General features: G+C 37.6%; 2 protein-coding genes and 1 pseudogene across 3 annotated transcripts in view; 1 reads left to right on the forward strand and 2 right to left on the reverse strand.

Annotated features, from left to right (window-relative positions):
* DRC9 (dynein regulatory complex subunit 9) overlaps positions 1 to 12,623 on the forward strand; it is a gene marked incomplete at both ends in the record, with an annotated part of 36,516 nt that extends 23,893 nt beyond the window's left edge. The window contains 4 exons of the mRNA XM_079705203.1: positions 137 to 181; positions 9,734 to 9,865; positions 10,960 to 11,061; positions 12,483 to 12,623. Coding sequence (XP_079561329.1) covers positions 137 to 181; positions 9,734 to 9,865; positions 10,960 to 11,061; positions 12,483 to 12,623 — 420 coding nt within the window. The remainder of the gene's footprint in view (positions 1 to 136; positions 182 to 9,733; positions 9,866 to 10,959; positions 11,062 to 12,482) is intronic.
* A 4,065-nt stretch (positions 12,624 to 16,688) lies between these two features.
* LOC307053229 (large ribosomal subunit protein eL37-like) lies at positions 16,689 to 17,038 on the reverse strand (annotated as a pseudogene). The gene has a single exon. The product of its transcript is annotated as a large ribosomal subunit protein eL37-like (transcript).
* A 5,160-nt stretch (positions 17,039 to 22,198) lies between these two features.
* The window catches only part of LRCH3 (leucine rich repeats and calponin homology domain containing 3), a gene marked incomplete at both ends in the record, with an annotated part of 124,185 nt that continues 119,995 nt past the window's right edge, over positions 22,199 to 26,388 (reverse strand). Inside the window, 1 exon segment of the mRNA XM_079704679.1 lies at positions 22,199 to 22,324. Coding sequence (XP_079560805.1) covers positions 22,199 to 22,324 — 126 coding nt within the window.

Raw genomic sequence — 26,388 nt, forward strand, 5'->3', positions numbered from 1 at the left:
GACTTTTGATAAATAATGCTAGTACTTTCTATTTTACACTGACATCAGAAATTTATGCAAGCACTAATTTCAAGGTATCCTCAATAGAACTAGCTGTTTTCGACTTTTTTTTTTTTTTTTTTTTTTTTACTTGCAGGATCTGGCTTTAATGAATTTGAACACAAGGCACAGTTTTCCAGGTGTATGTAAATACATGTCCATTTTAAAATTGCTTTTTGCTTCTTCCATCTCTAATTCTTTTGGACAGGAATGAAAGAATGTTTAAATTCTTTCATATTCAAGCAAGAACTTCTTTGGCCTAATAATCTTTTGTTGCCTCCTAGATCTTGGTGAGTTTTCTGTGGTTAAACGATGCTTTTAATTTCTGTATCAACACAAACTGTCTTTGTTGGTTTCTCCAAAATAGTATTTTCTTCCTCTAGCGTGTCATTACAGTCCCTTTTGGCTTTTGTTTCTTCCTCAGGGAATAAATGTGGGTGCTCCGTGCATCCCCTATGTACAAAATGCTGGATCCGGGATTCTAATCCTTGGCATTTAGGCTGATCCATTAGGGGCTTATAAGTGCACATTTTCACTCCTTCTACAAAGGCACTGGTCTGTTTTATGACAGAGGGCTTAACATTCCTCAATTCTATCACTCCATCCATCTTTGGTCCTGTCCCACAGGGTACTGCAATGTTTTAGATATTTTTAAAAGTCTACTAATTTAATGTATTGTCTTATTTTGCATTTTTTGCTTACTAATAGAATTGACCATTTTTCCATGTATTTATTTACTCATTTTATTTCTTCTTGTGTGAATTATATGTGACTGAATGGTTTTAATTAGTATTTCCAATACTAATAACAAACCAAGCCGAATGGAACCTTTCAAAATATCCCTGTTGGATGAATAAGGAAAAAATTTCCAGCTTACTCATGATATAGCCTGCCTTTGAGAAACTGGATGAATTTTCAGCAAATAATTCTAAATCTGTGGTTAAAGAAAATAATTTCTAGATGCTATCTCACAGGCCTTTACTGAAAAATATATCAGTAGGCTATTAGAACCTGTACCCCTGTAATTTCAGGATTATGTGTCATGTTACCTGTTTCAAATGTTAGAAGTATAGCAGGTATTTGATAACAATCAGATGAGTGGGTGGATAAATCAATGTTGGATGCATGAAGTTAGTGTTCCTCACATCTTCAGCCTAATAACACAAGTGATACACAAATACTTTTTAATGAAAAATTGGAAACAGTACAGAAATACATAGATTTTCAAAAAGCGAAAGCTTTCTTAATCACTCCCCTTTCCAAAGATTTCTTCCATATTCTTTTCCTTTCATGTACATATTTGTGTATGTACCTAAATACTTGTTTTTATTTATATTTGTTTTTGACATAAATGGGATCATACTATATATGTTTTACCAGACTCAGTTTTTAAAAAGAATTTACTTTGTCTTTAATGTTTTCTTTTTTAAAAAAATAAATTTATTTATTTATTTTTGGCTGTGTTGGGTCTTCATTGCTGCGCATGGGCTTCCTCTAGTTATGGCGAGCGGGGTCTACTCTTCGTTGCGGTGCACGGGCTTCTCATTGCGGTGGCTTCTCTTGTTGCGGAGCACAAGCTCTAGGCATGTGGGCTTCAGTAGTTGTGGCACGTGGGCTCAGTAGTTGTGGCTCGCAGGCTCTAGAGATCAGGCTTAGTATTTGTGGCACACGGGCTTAGTTGCTCTGCGGCATGTGGGATCTTCCCCGGCCAGGGTTTGAACCTGTGTCCCTTGCATTGGCAGGCAGATTCTTAACCACTGTACCACCAGGGAAGTCCCTGTCTTTAATGTTTTCTAAGGCAGTACAATTGCTATATAACATGCCATGAGGGGGTTATACCAAAATTTAGGTAACCATCCTTCTGTCAGTGGACATGTCTCTAAGTGCATGGTGTATGGAAATGCTATTCAGTTTTGTAATATTGTTCTAGATTCCTTATGTCCTCTCATATTAGTTTTAATGGTTTTTCAGTTGATTCATTTGGATATTCTAGGTAGAAAATCTTATTGACTGTAGATAATAACAATTTTATATTTTCCCTTTCATTATTTATATGTCTATTTCCATTTTGTGGCTTGTTGTACAGATAGACTGGCAAGTGTAATGTTTACTAGTAGTAGTAATAATAATGTGGCACCGTTTTTCTATTCTTGGTTTTAATGATGTTTCAGTCAGTATTACACATGAATTCATAGTCATGCCAAGTTTCTCATGTGCAAGTTAGGGTTCCTTGGGAAAGAATAAACCCTGCAACTTAGAATGGGAACACCTGGTTGGGACTCAGATTTATGTAATTGACAATCTTGAACCCCCAAGTCACTGTAAGCCTCTCTTGCCAGTGGAAGTAGCCTGCCCTCCTATGTCTGAGATTAGTCTTCCTTTTCCTGAAAAACCCTGTGATAATAACTTCATCTGAGGCAGATGCCTTGAAAAGGGATGCTCATTCTCAAGACCGACTGCAATCACCTCTTTTTCCCCTGGATCCATCACTAGGGTCAAATCTCAGCAGATTCCAGGTTGATAGATAACTCAGATACCTATAACTCAGAAGGAAATAGCTTACACTCCAAAAGAATTACAAGACTTTACTGATATATATTGACGGAAACCCAGGGGATATGTATGGGAATGGATTCTAAGGGTGTTAGACCAAGGAAGGTGGAGTATAACACTATTACACATGAATTCATAGTCATGCCAAGTTTCTCATGTGCAAGTTAGGGTTCCTTGGTAAAGAATAGGACCCTGCAACTTAGAATGGGAATACCTGGTGGGGATGATGGGCTCATGGAGTGCCAGAGGACATGTGGCAGCACTTAACTACCAAAGCGAAGGTGGACACGATTGCCATGGAGGGCAGCAGAGAGGTACTGGTAATCAGAAAGCCTTTGCCCACAGGGATGTTTGGCAATGACTAATTAATTGTGGTATCTCTAGGAAAAAAATTGATGGGCAGCATGATAAAGCATTACTTGATCTATATAACAGAAAAAAAGTCCAAGTCTAGTTGCCAAAAACCTGATTTGAGTCACCACAATGAAGAGTCAAGACCTCTCATCCAGTTTCCAGACTAAGTAACTTCACAGACCCAGAGCACCTTGATTGAAGGGAGCAGGTCCCCCTGAGGATGAACTCTGCAGCACTGCTGCAAGTAATGCAAGTGAATCTTCCTCTAAGCCTTACCCAAGGGACATGTGGCTACTTATTAGAGTGACTATGCACTGGAAAAAAGGAAACATCCAGACCTTTTGAGATTACTAAACATTGGCTGTGAGTTGATGCTAATTCCTAGGGACTCAAAGCTACACTGTGGCCCCTCCTCAAAATGGGGGATTATGGTGGTCAGGTGATAGATGGCGACTTAAGTCTGATTTGCTTTGGGCCCACCTGTTCTGTGGATACACTCTGTGGTTATTTTCCCCAGTTACTGAACATAGGAATGGAATAGACATACTTGATAACAGCAAAATTTCTACGTTGGCTCTCTGATTCATGGAGTGAGGGCCTTTATGGTAGTAAGGGCCTGGTAGAAGTCTCTGGAACTTCCCATCCCTACCAAGATAGTAAATCATAAGCAGTGCTGTACCACTGGTGTAACTGTAGAAATTAGTGCTAACATCAAAGGCTTTAAAGTGGAAGTAGTGACACTTGTCACATCCCCGTTTAACTCAGCTGTTTGGCCTGTGCAGTTGAATGATCTTGGAGAGCGACTGTGGACTAATGTAAATGTAATCAGATGGCGACTCCAATTGCAGCTACTGTTTGAGATGTAGTATCTTTACTGGAGGAAATCTTCAACGGCCACTGGCACTTGGTAGGCAGCTATTAACTTGACTAAGGTCCCTGTCTCCAAACTAGTTTCGAAAAAACTGCCGAAGAAGTTTACTTTTACCTGACAGGGCCAACAGTACACCCTCACAGTCTCACATCAGGGCTATGTCATTTCTCCTTTCTCTGCCATATTATGGTCTGCAGAGATATTGCCTGCTTTGACTTTCCACAAAACATCATATGTTCACTGCATTATGGTGATTGTATCTGATGAACAGAAGAAGCAAGGATTTTAGATGCCTTAGTAAGACATGTGAATTAGAAGGTGGGAAGACAAACTCTATTTTTGGTATGAATTCTATATCATTATGGTCCAGTTAGGTGACAGAAGCCACATTAGTAATTTGAGCAGAGAACACTTAACAAAAGAATCATTAACTTGTAATAAGGAATTGGCTACAAAGGAGGGATAAAAGAGAACTCTAGGGCTAAAGGACAGTATGCAAGGAAGGAATAAACAGATGTTTGCTTTGTTGCCCTGGGTCACAGCTGGTTTACAGCTAGTGGGGTAAAGCTGGCAAGCAGGGAACTGTGGACTGTGTTTAGCAAGCAAGAATCCTTCTGCTGTGTCAGCAAAACTTGGTGAACAAGTGCCACTGAATGTCCCACACCTGTGCCACAGTGAGCTGTGCCCCTGAAACAAAAGAGGAAGCACACTGGAACCAAGGAGAGAAGCTCTTCTGTCATGTCCCTCTGGCGCCCTCTACTGACAAAGCTTCACATTTTGCCAGCTTGCAAAACAAATGTTTACTGCAAGCACCAAGTTTCACAAAGTGGGTCAGTGAAGGATGATTTGGAGCTGAGAGGATGGTGATTTGATAATTGGCACAAATGGGGATCGTATGACGTTTGCACTGTAGGTTTATGGGAGGTAAACCTTATCAAGTTAATAAAGTTTCCTTTTAGTTATATATTAAGTTTTTTTTTCCTTCTTAATCGGGAATGAGCATTCAGATTTATGAGATGGATTTTTTTTAATCCATTGAGATGATATGATCTTTTTCTCTTTTAATCTGTTAATAAATTAAAACACATTAATAGATTTGGTGAATCATCTTAAATTTGGGGGATAAATCCTACTTGTTCATAATTTATTATTCTTCTACTAGACAGAATTGTAGATTTTTATTTTGTATTTATATATTCTATAAATGAGATTAACCTATAGATTCATTTTTTGGTGCTTCTTTGTTGTATTGTGATCAGTTATGCTAGCTTGGCAGTTTGAATTGGGAAGCTTTTCATCTTTTTATACTCTGAAACCTAAAAAATAAAAATAGAACAAAATAGATTACCATTTGTTCCGTGAAACTGGTAAATTCAGTCATAAACGGTCTTGCTGGGTATCATTTTAAAGGAGATATTTGGCTCCCTTTTCAATTTTTTAAAATGATTACTGATGTCTTTACTTAAAAAAAAAACTCTTTTTGAGCCATTTTTGGTAACATATCTTCCTAGAAAATAATCATCAAACCATTTCATCAAAACATTCATTTATTAGTATAAATGTGATCTATAGTCTCTTACAGTTTAAATTTTTCTCTTATTTCTGAAGTTACCTTTTTCATCCTTTATTTTCAAAAATTTGTGTCTTCTCTCCCATTTTCTTGCTGAGCTTTGACCAAAGGTTTGACCATTTTATTGGTCTTCATAAAAACCATCTTCTGGTTTTATTGAGCAAATCTGTTTTGTTCCCTGTCACATTGGTTTTTGCTTTAATTTTGAGTAATTATGTTCATGTATTATTTATAATTATTTAATTACTATAATTATGTATAATTATTTTCTTTGAGCTTATATTGCTAATCTTTGTCTAGTTTCTTAAATACTCAATTCATTTATTTTCAAATTTTATTATTTTCTTAAAAAATTTTTTTCATTTGCGTTGGGTCTTTGTTGCTGCGCACGGGCTTTCTGTAGTTGCAGTGAGTGGGGTTACTCTTCATTGCGGTGCATGGGCGTCTCATTGCAGTGGCATCTCTTCTTGTGGAGCACGGGCTCTTGGTGCATGGGCTTCAGTCGTTGCAGCATGTGGGCTCAGTAGTTGTGGCTTGTGGGTTTAGTTGCTCCAGGGCATATGGGATCTTCCTGGACCAGAGATTGAACCCATGTCCCCTGCATTTGGCAGGCAGATTCTTAACCACTGAGCCACCAGGGAAGTCCCTTATTTTCTTGTAACTGCATATAAACCAACACTTTTCTGAGTACAGTCTGAAGTTTTAATAAATAATGCTTACATTGTCATTCCTTTCCAAATAATTTGAAATTTATTTATTTTTCCCCAACATTTTATTATGAGTGTTTCCAAATACACACAAAGTTGAAAGAATTTTACAGTGAATGCCCCAAAGCCCATCTTCTAATTATGATTCTACCATTCACATTTTATTATTCTTGCTTTATCACGTCTATACATCCTTCCTCCATTAATCCATCTTACCTTTTTTGAGACTTTAAAAGTAAATTGTAAGCATCATAATTTTTAGTTTTCAATTTGTTATTTCCTTTTGTTGTTGTTATTATTATTTGTTATTTCCTTTTTAACCCTAGTTATTTAATAGGGTGTTTTTTTTTAACATCTTTATTGGAGTATAATTTCTTTACAATGGTGTGTTAGTTTCTGCTTTATAACAAAGTGAATCAGTTATACACATACATATGTCCCCATATGTCTTCCTTCTTGCGTCTCCCTCCCTCCCACCCTCCCTATCCCCCCCCCCAGGTGGTCACAAAGCACCGAGCTGATCTCCCTGTGCTATGCGGCTGCTTCCCACTTGCTATCTATTTTACGTTTGGTAGTGTATATATGTCCATGCCACTCTCTCACTTTGTCCCAGCTTACCCTTCCCCCTCCCCTTATTAATAGGGTGTTTTTTAAATGTCCAAGTAGTTAAGGTTGGAGAGAAAAGAGTGTAGGCTGTCTTTCTATTGCTCACAGCAGTGCTTTGACCTTTACACTCTTACTGTGTTCCATTATGGTCTAGGAATGTGAAATATAAGATTTATGCTTATTGGAATTTGTAGAACTCTTATTTGGGCTTCAAATATGCTCACAGTATATGAATATTTCATGGGTATTTTAAAAGAATGTTTTCTCTGTTAGGTACAAAGTTGTGGAATTGTCTGTTAGTCTAGCTGTCAAATTCTTCATATTGTTATTTATTTTGGTCTACCTGAGCTATTAATTTCAGAGAGGTGTGATAGTCTCCTAAGATGATTGTGGATCTGTCAATTTCTTACATTTCTAATTTTTTGCTTTATATATTCCAAAAATATGTTATTAGAATATAAAAGTTTATAACTGTAGTATCTTCTTAATAAAGCTTGCCTTTTATCAGTTTAAAATATCCCTTTTTGTCTCATTTAATTATTCTTGGCTTGAGTTCTGTTTTGCCAGATATTAATTGCCAAACCTGCTTTCTTTTTCCTTTGATTATATTAACTGTGGTTTTTATAAATAGCTCATAGTTGGATTAAAAAAATCGGAGAGGTTTTTTTTTGATAGAGGAATTTACTCCAGTTAATTTTATTGTGATTTTCATTTGTTTATACTTAATGTTTCCATATTATTTTATGTTCCCTGCTTTTCAAGCTTTCTAGTTTTTGCTCTCCTTTTTAAAATTATTATTTTATTTTATTTATTATTTTTTTGGCTGTGCTGGGTCTTCGTTGTGGCGCGTGGGTTCTTCTTTGTTGTGTCGTGTGGGCTTCTCTAGTTGTGGCGCGTGAGCTACAGAGTACACAGGCTCAGTAGTTGTGGTGTGCAGGTTTATTTGCCCCGTGGCATGTGGGATCTTAGTCCCCCAACTGGGGATCGAACCTGCGTCCCCTGCATTGGAAGACAGATTCTCATCCAATAGTGGAATTGATAGAATTTTTATTTCTTGATTTCCAGCTTTCTAGTGCAAACTTCAATTATTTGCTTACCACTTTCCTGGTTTTGTAATATCTGCATGCCACCTGTATTACTACTATTTTCTAGTTAGTTATTCACCTAAACAATGATATCAATTTATTTTCAGTTAAGATAATATTATTGCTATAAAAGGAAAGCCAGTATCATTTGCTGTAAATAGAAATTAATGTAAATAGAAGTGCAAGAAATATCAGATGATGTTATTACATTTCAGCCAGCTCCTCTTGCCTGCCTGGAGCCTGTTCTCTTTTTTTTTGATTAAAAGAAAACGAAAGTGTTAAGATTTAGAAAGATGTTAAAGACATGATTGCAGCAAACAGACAGGCTCTAAGTTAATCAGAATCATGGATTGTGATTGATTTTTTAAAAAATCATGTTTATGTACCATCTAAAGGCTCCTCTTGATGTCTTATTCTTGAGTCACATGCTTCAGGAGTTTGTCATACATTCTTTTCCTGCAGTGGTAACCCTTAAACATTTAACTTTGTTCTTTCTATTAAATCTGATCAATATCTCTATCTACTTGCCTTTATTAAGGCAAAGCTTTTACTTACCTCTTCTTTTCCTCTCCTACATCCCATGTTGAAATCATTCATTATATATTTCTATTTTACAGATGATAGAACTGAGGCTTTGGAGAGCTGAGTAAACTTGTTTGAGTGCCAAAGTTGGGAGTTGAGCCTAGGCAATCTGCCTTCAGAGCTTGTGCTCTTTCCACTAGACTATACTGCCTAATTTGTGATTTAGTTCCAGATTATGATTTATTACTAAAAACTTATGACATATAGCTTAAATATACATTTTACTATTTCTTATTCATATCTCTTTCATTTTATTTTGCTAAAGTCTATCCTTGGGGGACTTCCCTGGTGGTGCAGTGGATAAGACTCCATGCTCCCAATGCAGGGGGCCCAGGTTTGATCCCTGGTCAGGGAACTAGATCCCACATGCATGCTGCAACTAAGAGTTCACATGCCACAACTAAGGAGCCGGTGAGCTGCAACTAAGGAGGTGGCGAGCCTCAACTAAAGAGCCCGCAAGCCGCAACTAAGACCCGGAGCAACCAAATAAATTATTTAAATAAATATATTTAAAAAAATAAAGTATATCCTTGACTAACTCTTTCAGAAAGACCAGGTATATTTCTTTCTTCCCCTCACATTTGAATGTGAGGCTGGCTAGGAATAGAATCTTAGATTCACATTTATTGTCTTTTAGAATTTTGAAAATATTGTACCCTTCTCGACTATTATTTAGTGTTGGCAATCAAAGAGATGTCTGATGCCATTCCTATCCTTCAGAATTTCTACCTACCCTTTATTCCTTTCCTCTTCACTGCAACTTCTCTTATCCGGACACGTGGAAGGCCATTTTCCCCCGTTTTACTTATTTATTTTATTTTAAAAAAAATTTAAATATTTATTTATTTTGTGGGATCTTTGTTGCAGCATGCGGGATCTTTAGTTGTGGCATGTGGACTTCTTAGTTGCAGCATGTGGACTCTTAGTTGCAGCATGCAAACTCTTAGTTGCGGCATGCATGTGGGATCTAGTTCCTTGACCAGGTATCAAACCGAGGCCCCCTGCATTGGGAGTGTAGAGTCTTACCCACTGGACCACCAGGGAAGTCCCCACACCTGTTTTAAAATTGATAATAACACACACAAAGTACACAAATATTAAGTATATAGTTTGATGAATATGGTTAAGCACCCCTGTAACCACCATCCAGACAGAGACATAGAACACATTTACAGCATCCCTGAAGTCTCCCTCCTGCCCCATTCCCAATCAATAAACTAACCCTCCCCCCAAAAGTAACCATCATTCTGACTTCTATCACTATAGAAAAGTTGTGCTTGTTCTTCAACCTTATACAAATGATTTCATACAGTATATACTGTTTTGTGTCTGGTAGAGCCATATTTTAATGTTTTTTTCCAAGTAGAAACTTGAGGAGAAGCTAGAGTTCTGGATGGAGAAATTTGATAAGGACACAGAAATGAAACAGAATGAACTAAATGCTCTCAAAGCTGCTAAGGCCAGAGACTTAGCACACCTTCAAGAACTTGCAAAGACGGTAAGGAAGCAGAGACTAAATACTGTAAGGCAGAGCACTGAGGAGTGGGTGGTAGCTAAGCAACAGTAGCTGGGGGATACTATTTTTGGTCACAACGTGGTATGTATGTAAACCACTAGGATTCTTTCTTGATGATGATGATGACGTCCTCATTGATGGGGATAATAACAGCAGCAGTCGACACTTTATATTGCTTGATCTGTCCCGGGCACTTTTCTAGTATTTTACATATATAACTTATTTAACCCTCCCCAAACTCCTTGAGCTAGATACTGTTTTTATTTCTGCTTTATGACCTCTGAAGATAATTTATAAATGATGATTTATAAAAAGCTTCTGATTATGGTTTCATTGAATAAATGTAGAACTCAAATTTCTCTTTTAAAAGATGGCTGCTATTTGTAGGTATACATTCTATTAGTTTTTTAAAATTAATTATTTTGATGTCATTAGCCACACATCAAGTTAGTATTTCATTTTTTTTTTAAAGAAGAGGGCATTTTTAAAAAATTAATTAATTAATTAATTTTTGTTGCATTGGTCTTCGTTGCTGCGTGTGGGCTTTCTCTAGTTGCGGCGAGCAGGGGCCACTCTTCGTTGTGGTGCATGGGTTTCTCATTGCGGTGGCTTCTCTTGTTGCGGAGCACGGGCTCTAGGTGCACGGGCTTCAGTAGTTGTGGCGCACGGGCTTCAGTAGTTGTGGCTCATGGGCTCTAGAGTGCAGGCTCAGTAGTTGTGGCGCACGGGCTTAGTTGCTCCGCAGCATGTGGGATCTTCCCCGACCAGGGCTCGAACCTGTGTCCCCTGCATTGGCAGGTGGATTCTTAATAATTGTGCCACCAGGGAAGTCCTGGCATGGTTCATTTTAAAGTTTTATATTAAAAATGCAGGGCTGGGGAATTCCCTGGTGGCCTAGTGGTTAGAATTCCAGGCTTTCACTGCCATGGCTGGGGTTCAATCCCTGGTTGGGAAACTGAGATCCCACAAGTCATGTGGTGCAGACAAAAAAAAAAAACCCACAAAAAACCTGGGCTGGCTGGGCCACAGCTTAGTGAGCAAGTCCTGTAACATATGATTGATGTCTACTTTTGCAGATAAGGGAATATGAACAAGTCATCATTGAAGATCGTATAAAAAAGGAGAAGACCCGGAAGAAGATAGAACAGGATCACTTGGAATTAAAGAGCATCATAAAGGTAGAAAACGGGCATCTTGGTAATTGGCATCTTGGGGCTTTTTCAGTTCTGTAGCTGGCCAAACACTGAGGAACGCAGAGCATCTCTCGTTTATTATCACACGTGGAGCAGGAAATCTGTGAGGAAACATGGCCTAATAATTGGACTTTGCCAACACACGGTCCGTGGTGCAGGGAGACAGTTAAGAGAAAAGGACATGCCCCCAATTTTTAGTCCAGGAAGGAAGAGGTGGTTAGCAGTGGAAGCAAAACCTAGAACTTGTGCCCAGAGGTCAAACTTATGAATACTATTTCTAACCAAAACAGCTCTTAAAGGAATTCTTTTTAATATACTACTACTTCTTAAAATCCTATTTATAAGTCAGTCCAGGCTATCTGCTAGGTTCAGATAAAGAGCTGTTTTCGAAAAAGATGAAGGTGATTAAGTAGCAGTTCAGAAAAAAAGAGAGAGAGTTTTATATGAACTTGTATATATTAGTGATGATGAAACTGGCAAGTCAGATTCTGGGAAATATTTTCAAGCAAGAATAACATCAGCTGGACTAAAACTGTAGTTTTGACAATTGCCCTTCTCTCTGAAAGAAGAGTATCTGCTGAGACCCTACAGTGTGCAAGCTGTGGTTTGGGATGTATATTAGGGGGTGTATTAAGGCAGTAAACTTTGAAGTACATTCAGGACCAGGTATTTAAACCCAAACTTGAGCTTTCCATTAGGAGTCAGATGTATAGTTAGCAAGTATTTATTGAGCTTATCTGGTGTTTTCTATTTGTCAGGATTCCTCGATTTAGAGCAAAACTGTAAGAGGCAGCTGAAGACCATTTTTGTTTTCTTTTCATTAGTGGATTTGCTCCCAGTCTTTGGAGCTTAATCTGATTTGAAAGTAGACCAGACTGTATTTAGAACAGTTGTGTCTTATGACTAAGATATTCAAGGGAGCTAACTAAATCCTTTTTGAAGGGGAGTTTTGATCCTTTCATCAATCATTAGAGATTGAAATGCACCAGGAAACCTACTGAAATCACTACATTATCTGCACATTTTTGACTGAGTTCTTGCTTTTGCCTGTGGTCCAGGTAACTAGCATCCCTTTTGGATCAAATGGTTGTTAGATTTAGGGAACTTGGATGTTCATAAAGAGCAGCAGTACAAGGGACTCAGGTTTCTAAGTGTAAGGGAAAGATAGGCCTAATCAGATCCCTTTTCTTTATTTTTACTCCTTGAAAACTTTAGAGTCCAGGACTTAAGCTCTGGGTCCTGCACAACAGGCAAGCATTGTTCAAGGATAGCATGCTTGGCCACTTCTGTGTCTCAGAGACCATCTTCACAGAAGTTAGTTTATGAAAAAACAATCGCCTTATGTAGAAAGAATGCAGTTTGTCAGGCATACTACAAACTGTACCCGCTTCCCTGTCCTCTTCCAGCTCCAGGCCTGGTGGCGAGGCACTGTGGTGCGGAAGGAAATTGGTGGTTTCAAAATGCCCAAGAAGGACAAAGATGATGGCAAGGATTCAAAAGGTAAAGGTAAAGGCAAAGACAAGGACAAGCGGAGAGGCGAGAAGTGACCAAGTTATCTTCTGTCTTTTCTGCTGGTGTTTTGGAGGTGGGAAGGAGGACCTGAAGAGAGTAAGAAACATCTTTTACCATCACAGATAACTCATCTACAGGTTGTTTCCTATTTGGACATTCCCAGGTAAGGCCTGGTTATACTAGGTCACCTTGACTGTTATACTAGTTTTCAAACCCTGAATTAGGATTATACTGTGGATTCAGAGCTTCTTCATAATTTGAAAAAAAAATTCCTGGGAAGAAATATTTCTAGGAGTCTTGTGAAGATTCCTCTTGCTCTTTCTCACCAGAAAAAAAAGTACATAATCCTAGTTATAGTAATACATTAAAACTTCAGTAATTCCTGTAATGTCTCTGATTCTGACTTTATTCAAATTGCCTATAGTGAAAAATGGCACTTAGGAGCAAAGAGTGTCATATATGACACCCTTTTTTTTTGGCATCTCATTTATTTTTTTATACAGCAGGTTCTTATTACTTATCTATTATATATATATTACTGTATTCGTGTCAATCCCAATCTCCCAATTCATCACACCACCACCCCCTGCCACTTTCCCCCCTTGGTGTCCATACGTTTGTTCTGTACATCTGTGTCTCTATTTCTGCCCTGCAAACCGGTTCATCTGTACCATTTTTTTAGGTTCCACATATATGCATTAATATACAATATTCATTTTCCTCTTTCTGACTTCACTCTGTATGACAGTCTCTAGGTCCATCCACGTCTCTACAAATGACCCAATTTCATTTCTTTTCATGGCTGAGTAATATTCCATTGTATATATGTACCACATCTTCTTTATCCATTTGTCTGTCGATGGGCATTTAGGTTGCTTCTATGTCCTGGCTATTGTAAGTAGTGCTGCAGTGAACACTGGGGTGCATGTGTCTTTTTGAAATATGGTTTTCTCTGGGTATATGCCCAGTAGTGGGATTTCTGGGTCATATGGTGATTCTATTTTTAGTTTTTTAAGGAATCTCCATCCTGTTCTCCATAGTGGCTGTATCAATTTACATTCTCACCAACAGTGCAAGAGGGTTCCCTTTTCTCCACACTCTCTCGAGCACTTGTTGTCTGTAGATTTTCTGATGATGCCCATTGTAACCAGTGTGAGGTGATACCTCACTGTAGTTTTGATTTGCATTTCTCTAATAATTAGTGATGTTGGGCAACTTTTCATGTGTTTGTTGGCAATCTGTATATCTTCTTTGGAGAAATGTCTATTTAGGTCTTCTGCCCATTTTTTGATTTTTTTTTTTTTTTTTGCGGTACGCGGGCCTCTCACTGTTGTGGCCTCTCCCGTTGTGGAGCACAGGCTCCGGATGCGCAGGCTCAGTGGCCATGGCTCATAGGCCCAGCCGCTCCATGGCATGTGGGATCTTCCCAGACCGGAGCACAAACCCGTGTCCCCTGCATTGGCAGGCGGACTCTCAACCACTGTGCCACTAGGGAAGCCCGTTTTTTTAATATTGAGCTGCATGAGCTATTTATACATTTTGGAGATTAATCCTTTGTCCGTTGATTCATTTGCAATTATTTTCTCCCATTCTGAGGGTTATCTTTTCTTCTTGTTTATAGTTTCCTTTGCTGTGCAAAAGCTTTTAAGTTTCATTAGGTCCCATTTGTTTATTTGTTTTTATTTCCGTTACTCTAGGAGGTAGGTCAAAAAAGATCTTGCTGTGATTTATGTCAAAGAGTGTTCTTCCTGTGTTTACCTCTAAGAGTTTTATAGTGTCTGGCCTTACATTTAGGTCTTTAATCCATTTTGAGTCTATTTTTGTGTATGGTGTTAGGGAGAGTACTAATTTCATTCTTTTATATGTAGCTGTCCAGTTTTCCCAGCACCACTTATAGAAGAGACTGTCTTTTCTCCATTGTATATCCTTGCCTCCTTTGTCATAGATTAGGTGACCATAGGTGTGTGGGTTTATCTCTGGGCTTTCTATCCTGTTCCATTGATCTGTATTTCTGTTTTTGTGCCAGTACCATATGGTCTTAATTACTGTAACTTTGTAGTATAGCCCAAAGTCAGGGAGTCTGATTCCTCCAGCTCCATTTTTTTCCCTCAAGATTGCTTTAGCTATTCGGGGTTTTTTGTGTCTCCATACACATTTTAAGATTTTTGTTCTAGTTCTGTAAAAAATGCCATTGGTGGGCTTCCCTGGTGGCGCAGTGGTTGAGAGTCCGCCTGCCGATGCAGGGGACACGGGTTCGTGCCCCGGTCTGGGAAGATCCCACATGCCGCAGAGCGGCTAGGCCCGTGAGCCATGGCTGCTGGGCCTGCATGTCCAGAGCCTGTGCTCCGCAACGGGAGAGGCCACAGCAGTGAGAAGCCCACGTAATGCAAAAAAAAAAAAAAAAAAAAAAAAAAAAAAAAAAAAAAAAAAAAAAATGCCATTGGTAATTTAATAGGGATTGCATTGAACCTGTAGATTGCTTTGGGTAGTATAGTCATTTTCACAATATTGATTCTTCCAATCCAAGAACATGGTATATCTCTGTACCTGTTTGTGTCATCTTTGATTTCTTTCATCAGTGTCTTATAGTTTTCTGAGTACAGGTCTTTTACCTCCTTAGGTAGGTTTATTCCTAGGTATTTTATTCTTTTTGTTGCAATGGTGAATGGGATTGTTTCCTTACTTTTTCTTTCTGATCTTTCGTTGTTAGTGTATAGGAATGAAAGAGATTTCTGTGCATTAATTTTGTATCCTGCAACTTTACCAAATTCAGTGATTAGCTCTAGTAGTTTTCTAGTGGCGTCTTTAGGATTCTCTATGTATGGTTTCACCTCATCTGCAAACAGTGACAGTTTTACTTCTTCTTTTCCGACTTGGATTCCTTTTATTTCTTTTTCTTCTCTGATTACGTGGCTAAAACTTCCAAAAGCTATGTTGAATAATAGTGGTGAGAGTGGGCAACCTTGTCTTGTTCCTGATCTTAGCAGAAATGGTTTCAGTTTTTCACCATTGAGAATGATGTTTGCTGTGGGTTTGTTGTATATGGCCTTTATTATGTTGAGGTAGGTTCCCTCTATGCCCACTTTTTGGATAGTTTTTATCATAAATGGGTGTTGAATTTTGTCAAAAGCTTTTTCTGCATCTGTTGAGATGATCATATGGTTTTTGTTCTTCAGTTTGTTAATATGGTGTATCACATTGATTGATTTGTGTATATTGAAGAATCCTTGCATCACTGGGATAAATCCCAGTTGATCATGGTGTATGATCCTTTTAATGTGTTGCTGGATTCTGTTTGCTAGTATTTGTTGAGGATTTTTGTATCTATACTCAGTGATATTGGTCTGTAATTTTATTTTTTTGTAGTATCTTTGTCTGGTCTTGGTATCAGGGTGATGGTGGCTCACAGAATGAGTTTAGGAGTGTTCCTTCCTCTGCAATTTTTTGGAAGATGGGTGTTAGCTCTTTTCTAAATCTTTGATAGAATTCACCTGTGAAGCCATCTGGTCCTGGACTTCTGTTTGTTGGAGGATTTTTAATCAGAGTTTCAATTTCATTACTTGTGTTTGGTCTGTTTATATTTTCTATTTCTTCCTGGTTCAGTCTTGGAAGGTTATACCATTCTAAGAATTTGTCCACTTTTTTCCAGGTTGTCTATTTTATTGGCATAGAGTTGCTTGTAGTAGTCTCTTATAATGCTTTGTATTTCTGTGGTGTCTGTTGTAACTTCTCCTTTTTAATTTCTAATTTTTTATTGATTTGAGTCCTCTCCCTCTTTTTCTTGATGAGTCTGGCTAAAGGTTTTTCAATTTTGTTTATCTTCTCAAAGAACCAGCTTTTAGTTTCATTGACCTGTGCTATTGTTTTGTTTCTATTTCATTTATTTCTGCTCTGATCTTTATGATTTCTTTCCTTCTACTTACTTTGGGTTTTGTTTGTTCTTCTTTCTCTAGTTCCTTTAGGTGTAAGGTTAGATTGTTTGAGATTTTTCTTGTTTCTTGAGGTAGGATTGTATTACTATAAACTTCCCTCTTATAACTGCTTTTGCTGCATCCCATAGGTTTTGGATTGTCATGTTTTCGTTGTCATTTGCCTCTAGGTTTTTTTTTTTTTTTTTTTCAAAACCAGAACATTTATTGCGTGACTAATAATTGAAATCCTTAAGATGAACTGGATGCTGCAACAACTGCCCTCTTGGGTTTAGGTGTTGTTCCTTCACGGAATCCATGCCTGAATCTGCGGTATACAATTTTTAGGTGCCTCATTCGACCAGTCCCGGTGGTATTTCATCTTTTAGCTTTAGCACTCCAGTTATACTTCCTCTTCCGCTTGGCAGGTAGCCACATTTACCACAGGTCGACTTCTGAAGGTGGTAGGCCTTAGAGCCACAGCGGCGGCACGTGTGCGTCTTATTCTGACGCTTCCCAAACGAGAACGTTCCCTTCGTCATCTCGCTTCTGCCGCCGAGACCAAAGAGCTCTAGGTATTTTTTTATTTCCTCTGATTTCTTCAGTGATCTCTTGGTTATTTAGTAATGTATTGTTTAGCCTCCATGTGTTTGTGTTTTTATGGTTTTTTCCCTGTAATTGATTTCTAATCTCATAGCGTTGTGGTCGGAAAAGATGCTTGATATGATTTCAGTTTTCTTAAATTCACCGAGGCTTGATTTGTGACCCAAGGTGTGATCTATCCTGGAGAATGTTCTGTGTGCACTTGAGAAGAAAGTGTAATCTGCTGTTTTTGGATGGAATGTCCTATAAATATCAATTAAATCTCTCTGGTCTATTGTGTCATTTAAAGCTTGTGTTTCCTTATTAATTTTCTGTGTGGATGATCTGTCCATTGGTGTAAGTAAAGTGTTAATGCCCCCCACTATTATTGTGTTACTGTTGATTTCCTCTTTTATAGCTGTTAGCAGTTGCCTTATGTATTGAGGTGCTCCTACGTTGGGTGCATATATATTTATAATTGCTATATCTTCTTCTTGGATTGATCCCTTGATCATTATGTAGTGTCCCTCCTTGTCTTTTGTAACATTCTTTATTTTAAAGTCTATTTTATCTGATACGAGTATTGCTACTCCAGCTTTCTTTTGATTTCCATTTGCATGGAATATCTTTTTCCATCCCCTTGCTTTCAGTCTGTATGTGTCCCTTGGTCTAAAGTGGGTCTCTTGTAGACAGCATATATATGGGTCTTGTTTCTGTATCCATTCAGTGAGCCTGTGTCTTTTAGTTGGAGCATTTAATCCATTCATGTGTAAGGTAATTATCGATATTTATGTTCCTATTACCATTTTCTTCATTGCTATGGGTTTGTTTTTGGTAGGACCTTTTCTTCTCTTGTGTTTCCCACTTAGAGAAGTTCCTATATCATTTGTTGTAGAGCTGGTTTGGTGGTGCTGAATTCTCTTAGATTTTGCTTGTATGTAAAGCTTTCGCTTTCTCCATCAAATCTGAATGAGATCCTTGCCAGGTAGAGTGATCTTGGTTGTAAGTTCTTCCCTTTCATCACTTTAAGTATATCATGCCACTCCCTTCTGGCTTGTAGTTTCTGCTGAGACATCACCTGTTAACCTTATGGGAGTTCCCTTGTTTTTTTTCCCTTGGTGCTTTTAATAATTTTTGTCAATTTGATTACTATATGTCCCGGCATGTTTCTCCTTGGGTTTATGCTGCCTGGGACTCTCTGCACTTCCTGGACTTGGGTGGCTATTTCATTTCCCATGTTAGGGAAGTTTTCGACTATAACATCTTCAAATATTTTCTTGGGTCCCTTCTCTCTCTTTTCTTTCTGGGACTTTTATAATGTGAATTTTGGTGTGTTTAATGTTGTCCCAGAGGTCTCTTAGGCTGTCTTCATTTCTTTTCATCCTTTTTTTCTTTATTCTGTTCCATGGCAGTGAATTCCACCATCCTGTTTTCCAGGGCACTTATCCATTCTTCTGCCTCAGTTATTCTGCTATTGATTCCTTCTAGTGTAATAAATGACACTCTTATGAGCAAAAGTGGTGTTCAGTAGGAACTACAAGATGATGTTTATCAAGTGTCTAGAATAATACATACACAATAAAGTTTTAATGAAGGTCGGTTCCTGCCTGCCTTTTAAATTTATTATCACTTTACTGTTTTTATGGGGGGGTGTCACATAGAACATATATCTTATTATAAGCTGCTTCAGCTCCTTTTCTGGGAAATAGGTAAGGATATAAATGATAAATACAAGACAGAAATGAGATGTCAGGATATACAGCCCACACACAGGAAAGACAGGGGACACAGGTCAGTGGGGAGATGAGTTTGGAGATATTGCTGAGACGTGAGACAGTAGGGCCTATACCTGCTTTGCTTACTCAATAACTCTCACTTTATGGGGTATTAAGACTAAAAGAGGTAAAGCATGTGAAAATACGTAATCTGTGACTGGATATAAGGCTGATTGTCATTCTCTCTCTCTCCTGCTAAAAGAGAATGAGCCCATTGGGTCATTCTTGCCTTGCTTGATTGATCAGAATAGAATGTCTTGGAATGCTAAAGCTCTCCCTATAGCATAGTTGGTAATTTCTGAGAAAAGTCTTTCAAATGGGTCACATATATTTCAAAATTAAGCCTTATATCTAAATCCAAATACAGGACACTACTGATATGTATACTTTCTTAAAAAAGTATATTTTGATCTCAAGGGACCATTATGAGGACCCAGTTTCTACTGATGTTCCATCAAAGAATTTACCCTTTTATTTTTGCCAAGGAAACCATGCTTTAGGTATGAACATTTTCAAATCAGCCTTTATTTCATGCTATTGAAGTGTTGTCTTTTATTTTAATGTCAATGTATAAAGTGGCATACAGGCAATTTAAAATAACATACATGATGCTGACATATTTATTCTTAGAACTTATGCATTATATTTACAGACATACAAATATAGGACAATGTTTTACAAAATCTTTTACTAATTACATGTTTACAACATTTTCAGAAATAAAATGAAATCTGCTGTAAACCACCTTACTGCAATATGTATATAAAAACATTTCTGAATATCCATGTTCTCCTTCATTTCTATAACCATTTAAGCACTTAGTTTTAAAAAGTTCATCATACTCATCAGGGTAGTCATACATTAGTCACTGCTGGACTTTTATCAAGTAGAGAAATCAGACTCCTTGATTAGCTGTGAGGCTGTATTTTCAAAAGCTATTAAGGAAAGTGACCTACTACTACTAAGTGTCCTATTCTATTCTAGTCAAATACAAAGGCCCTTCCTCCCATGAGTTGTTTCCAGAGAAAATTGGTTTGGAGTGCTAAGCAAGTATGAGACTGAAAGCCCAGAAACCTGCTGACTTAAAATCTCTACCCTTAGCAGGGGCCCTGGTGGGCGGGCACTTAGCCTTTTCTTCATTCACTCTTCAGCGCTGGGAAGGTCACTGCTTCAGTAGGAAGTTCATAAATGGTCAGGTGGAATTGTAACAAAGTCATCTTCATCTTATGTTAGAGTCTAGCAAGGCTAAATATTAAATTTTTTTTCCAGTTAAAAAAAAAGGTATATACAAAACACTGAGTACAAAAATTTTCCAACAAAAACATCATGACTTGTTTTGCATCTTGACATAGAAAAGACATTCAATATATTTTATATTTTTTTTCATTATCAACCAAAACTGTAAACAAATATTTTCTAACTATTCAAATATAAATTTGAATTAGTCTGATAAAAATATATGAATAAGGTTTCATGCTATGTATAAAATTTGAAATACGTTGAAAATTCCAATTATTCCTATGGGAAAATTAGTCACACATGTTCCAAATGTTGCATTATGTATGCTGACTGGGATTATCCCTTGCAACTATGTGACAAACAGTCCTGTCCTTTGCTGAGTTTCATTTCAAATGGCTGTCTATAATTTGGAGATTGTACTGAGGTTTAACACTGACTAGAAGTAAAAATACCTAGAGTTAAAAAATATACACAGCTAAATTCTAAACAAGTCCTATGACTGGTGGGTCTGTTTGGAACTGTAAATATAATGGGGTCTGGCTCTAAGCACTTAAAACACATTTTACTTTTGTTTCATAAGGACTCTGAAGGATTGGGCTTTGAGCTCAGATGTTTTGTGTTATATAAGTTTAAACCTGTGACAACAAGGAGAAAACATTATTTTGGCCAGATACTCAACACGATTTTATCCAGAGTTACTTTTAGATGCTGCTACATGATAAAACGAGAGAACATTATTCTTAAATGCATGGACTGGTAAAGAAACCCCAGAACAGTTAACAACAGGAAAAAACCTAGATAACTAGTATCTTCACTTACTCTATTTACTTGATTTACAAAGGCAGTGAATATCAGAAGATATCACTGACAACTAAAAGGGTCTCAAAAAATAGGGGAAGAAAGACCCAAGTGGCTTAGACTTGAATTAGGGCTCCTGGTTTTGTGCTGTCTGAGCCCTTGGGCCCTTTTACTGCACCCATAATTGAGTAAATAAGGCACTGGTTGGGGAGCTAGATGGCTAGATGAAAAGACAGCAAGCTGTTTTTAAAATGCCACAAGTGCTTTAACTCAGCTACGGAAATTGGCAGGTAGCTGAAAGAAATGTAAGAAGCTTGGCTTTTACTTTATTTTCATAATCTTCTGTTATTTGGGGAGCTGGAAGTGCATCTGCTGTGACTGGAAGGTGTTTGCAGGTCCAGGTATCCTGGGAGCAGCTTGCAGGGGAGAAGGGGTGAGCTCAGTGAAGTCAACACACAGGATGCAGAGTGCCACAAGCTACCAGCTTAAAGATCTGGACCCTGTGTGTAGAGTGCTTGATTATAATGTTTAGATAATAGTGGGATGATACATGGAACCATCCTCTAAGTGGTGGTGGACTGGAGCTGGGGGGAGGCCTAGGACACTGGCCTTAAATGCAACAGTATCTGTTTCATTGTTTTACTATGCAAAATCTAGACCTTCTACATTATTTTTATTTTACCTTGGACAGAACAGTCCAAGTAGTCATAATAGAGCTGAAAAACATGGTGAAGTCATTACTCCCCTCAAATTATACAAATATCTAGCTTGGAACAATGGTTTCCACTACATGAAACACCTGGAATGTTTGTTGAAATGCAGATACCCAGGCCTCACTCTAGACCAACCGAGTGAGAATCTGTACTTTAACAAATTCTCCAGGAGATTCTAATGAACAACCACGTTTAGAAACTAGTGGATTCCAGAGGGCTTGGAAACAGGGAAAGACAACAGCATGGCTGTGCCTTCAAGAGAGACAAATATCCTTCTGAGAAGATAGTCTTCAGTATGTGAAAAAGCCTACTCTCTAGAAAAGCACAGCCAGGTTAGGCTTCAGTGTTGGCTTCTCAATAATGACAGAATTAAGTTTCATTTGTGAAAACCAACCGTGTCTTCATAAACAATTCAATGCAAATGGATATAACCTCCCCTAAAATGGAGAAATGAAGCAAAATATTCCTGTTAGGAATCATGGAAACAGTCCCTTTTAAGAACATGTAAGCGCTTTGTTAAGCAGACGGCTCACAGCAGCATTCACGCTGTCCTGTTTCGTTTTGGCCAGGCCAACGCCCACGGTGCTGGGAGTCCTTACACAGCAGATAACTGGTGCTGCTGCTGCTTGGGCGGGGCAAGTTCCAGGAGAGCCTGGACCGTCAGCGCAACCTGGCTCAAACCTTTCTCTTCTAAAATGTGGAGAGGCAAACATAATTGCTCCTGAAATGGGACAATGTAACATAAAAACAAACAGAAGAGAAAAGAGGATGAACATCACAGAACTGAAAAGAAAAAATAAGCATCTCTTCTCTCCCTCATAATAATGAACTGAGATACGAGAAGTCAGTACCTGAGAATCTGACCTCTGTTAATATGAGTTACACAGAGATGGTACCTGACACTCGTCACTTTTTTTTTTATTAATACAACTAAAAGTACATACAGATCATTTTGAATATTAGAAAACGGACAAGTTACATACACTTTTACATACAACAGAAGATAAACATACTACTATGGAGTAAAAGCAGCATCCTTCACCCCTGATAAATAAAAGAGCAATGCAGATCAGTAAAATGAGGCAGGTGAAAATAGAAAAACAGTTCCAAGTTACCGGATGGCTGAAGCCTAAAGATATAACATTGTAGGAGAAAGCGCTTTGGAAATTACAAACCATAGGAATGCAAGATAGTTTCATGCCATAACTCAGACTGCATGAGAGAGGAATGCTCTCTACATTTAGTCCTGACTATGAAAATCAGGTTCTCAGACCAGGCAGGGATCACAGGAAGAAACTGAAGTATATCCTTGAGATTTAGAAGTATTTGAGAAAATGTCCTCTACACTGGATAATTCACGGAAGGCCCGGTTTGAATTACTTAAAAACTTGAACTACAGAACTTAAATAAAGAAATCATATTTGAAAAAGTATTTTATATCCTGGTATTTAATGGATTAAATTATGCTGGAGAACTATGATGTGAGCTTAGTCAGGAACACATTAATTAACATATATTTGAAAAGCATTTACATGTTTGCTTAAGCAAGTTAAATTACTTCTATCTTGTTTATTACCCCATTAATGTGTTTGGTTAATCCTTTCTTGTAAGACAAAAAGGCATATCATAAGAATAACATCTGTCATTGATTAGATGAAAGAAAGAAGAGGTTACTCTTAAAGGAATGAAAGTGGAATTCTGGTTCTACTGAAAAAGACTATACATACTTATTAAAGAAGATAACTGGATTCTTCTCAGCTTTTCATTGGCACTTAATATATTATTAGGAAGTTTTACAAAACCAGTTGCAATAAAAAATATAACAAGTATGTTTTATGAACCGTTATTGGTACTTGTGCTTCTTAATCACTTTCTTTTTATTTAATACTTACCTTGATAAAACAAGGTAAATGGAATCTTTTGATCTTAAGAAACTAGCAACTTTGAATAAATCTTCTGAGTACAACTGAAATACAGATTAACTATACTTAAAATGAACCTGCAGGGTGTTTTACTCTGGGGGGAGACATATTTCCTCTGAGGCCGATTCCTTGATCTCTGTTTCCAGGGGTGCCCTGCGACCTGTAAGCCCGTGGCTTACACATTCCCTCAGTGGCTTATGCTTTCCAGATGCACATTTACCTTCTAGCTGGCTTAGAGGGAACTCTGTTCTGAAGAGAATGCACCATTACTCCCCCAAAACCACATAAAACACCATGTGTTTTTTTAAAGGGACAGAACTTCACAAAACTGAATGATCTCTGACTCAGAGACATCTTAAAAAAAAACCTCCCCCCAACTCCAAAAGGCACTACTGCTGTTTTCAACACAGTGTTCAATGTTTCAGCATTAAAAATAAAAGGTTTTTAATGTGTTAAATAATTTTCCCATTTAATATGAAAGAAAACCAAAGCAATCAGATCCTCAGATTGACTTCTACAACATGATATGGTTCCTCACAATCTTCCTTCATACGTGAGTTCAGTTGTCCAATTTTCTTAATAGAGTTCAGAGATTCCTGAATGTTCAGAAACACTATTTATGAGAACCAGAATCTGAATGCAATTATAAAGTACTTTCAAGCATTAAGGCTAGCAGCTAATATACTAAGCATTCTGAAAGAGGCATTCATTGCCTTGGGTACAGAACAGAGATTGCTGCCTAATTCTTTACCTGCTACTGTTCAGAAATAATCTCCTCAACAGCCTATCAAATATAAGTTCACCTATTAAGATGGTTCAAATATATTGGAAATTACACAAATTCCAATTTTAAATTCTAAATAGGATTCTAGAAGTGAAGTTAAAGATAATAAACATAATAAATGTGCAGACAGGTGCCTACCCCTGAAAGGTCAGCTCCAGATAATTTGCTTGTGTACTGTTTCCAATGTACACAATGGGCTCAGAATAGCAATCTAGGGAACCTACATTATCTTTGGACTGAACATTCTGATCAAATTAAAATTATTAAGATTAAATGGCCAGTGCCTTCCAGATGTCCAGAGAGCAGATGCTTATTAGGTGGACTTGTGCCTACCAATAAAGACAGATTTCAGGATTTCAGGGCACAGCTCAATGCAGAGATCTAAGTGACCAGGTGCTCCCCAGAACATAAGGGGTACAACTGTTTCCTCATGAACGGCTGTTGAAAAGTTCAGCAACTCGTAATTTTAATACTTCTCACAATTTCAACACTTAAGTTGTGTTGAGGCATGGAAAGAAGGCCAGATGGAAACTTTATTATACCATTTGGAAATAAAGTTCTAAGTCATATTCTAACAACAGGCTCAGGATTGTATTAGTAGACCCTGCTCAGCATTTATGATAAGAGAAACAAGGCCACATATAGGCCAGGAGAATGGACAAATGAGCAGAAGAAAATATACTGGTCTTTCTGCTCTTTGTTAGCAATCATAAATGCTTCCTAATGTGATAAGCTGCTCATCTGGACACATGAGGAAAGAATTTATCTACTTTATTGGTTAGCTCTTTGATGGCTAACCAATTAAAAAAAAGCACATATGTAAATACTTTTGAATGAGAAACAAACCTCCTTTACCAAGCACAGGAATGAGATGGAAAAATCACTGGAATGCACTTTCGGCTAGAGGGGGAAGATCCAGTAATAAAGCATACAGAGACTTAACATTAAAGTACAATAAAATGCCACAAAACCCAAAAGCTGGATAGATAGAGAGACAAAACTGGATTCTTCTGAATGTGCCCCAAGAGAAAGTAGTGTTTCAACAGTTCTTTTTACGCTGAGGTTTAGCTGAAGGATGTCAGAAGGGGAACAAAGATTGTCCTGTCCAAAGTGTGAGCAGGAAAGGAAAACAGAAAAATAAAGTCAGTGGATCAGAAATACAGATTTGAGTATAGAATTCAATATGATCATCTCAGTCATATTCAAAGAAACATATCCCATAACATTTTTTATTATGATGAATCAAAATGCTGAAAAACAAAACCACAAAGAATCCTCTATGTGCTCAGCTTGATTTTACTACTAAATAGCAGAATAAAATTGTTGGTGATTAGTATGAACATTCAGGATAAAATGAACAGAGGTGGATGCTGACTTAGGGTTATGTGAGGCCTGAGAGTGGTTGAGTGGGTGAGGCAACCTCTTTCTCGATTCATTCTTCCCTATTAACAAAAAATAGGCCAGAAAGCAAGGACAAAACCTGGGGGTGGGCTGAGGAGACGGAAGTTTTTGGAGAAAGCCAGGTGAGTCAAGAAGGTTCAAAGAATGAAGAAAGCATAATAATTAGGGGAAACTTATTACCTGGAAGTCAGGTGTACTGAATGACTTGGTGTTCCTCTAAAAATCAAGTCAAGTCCATCTTAACCAAGTCTTGTTTACTAATTGTACAAAATGAATCTAGAGTTGTAATGGGCCTTAGAGATCATCCAAACCCTCCAGTTCACAGATTAAGAAATTAAATAAATAAAAGCATTACTGGACTTGATAACAGGAAAATATTCTTTCACACATAACATATAATAACTCCAGAACATAAGATATTGGACTCAGAAGTTTTTATCACCAACTATAGTTTTTTGAATGTAACATATATTTAATAAAAGCATAATAATAAAGAGACTATCCATATGCCCAACCTTATTGGCGGTTTTTAACAATCACTTTATTCTTCAATGTTTCATTCATAATTTAACTTGTAAACATTTAAAAAGTTATACTGATAAGGGAAATCATTCACCTTTATACATGTTTTCTGGACAGAAGATCTGACAAATTTTTCAATATTAAGTTTTATGTTAT

This window comes from Hyperoodon ampullatus, assembly GCF_949752795.1.
Source record: "Hyperoodon ampullatus genome assembly, chromosome: 5".
Taxonomy (NCBI): Eukaryota; Metazoa; Chordata; class Mammalia; order Artiodactyla; family Ziphiidae; genus Hyperoodon; species Hyperoodon ampullatus.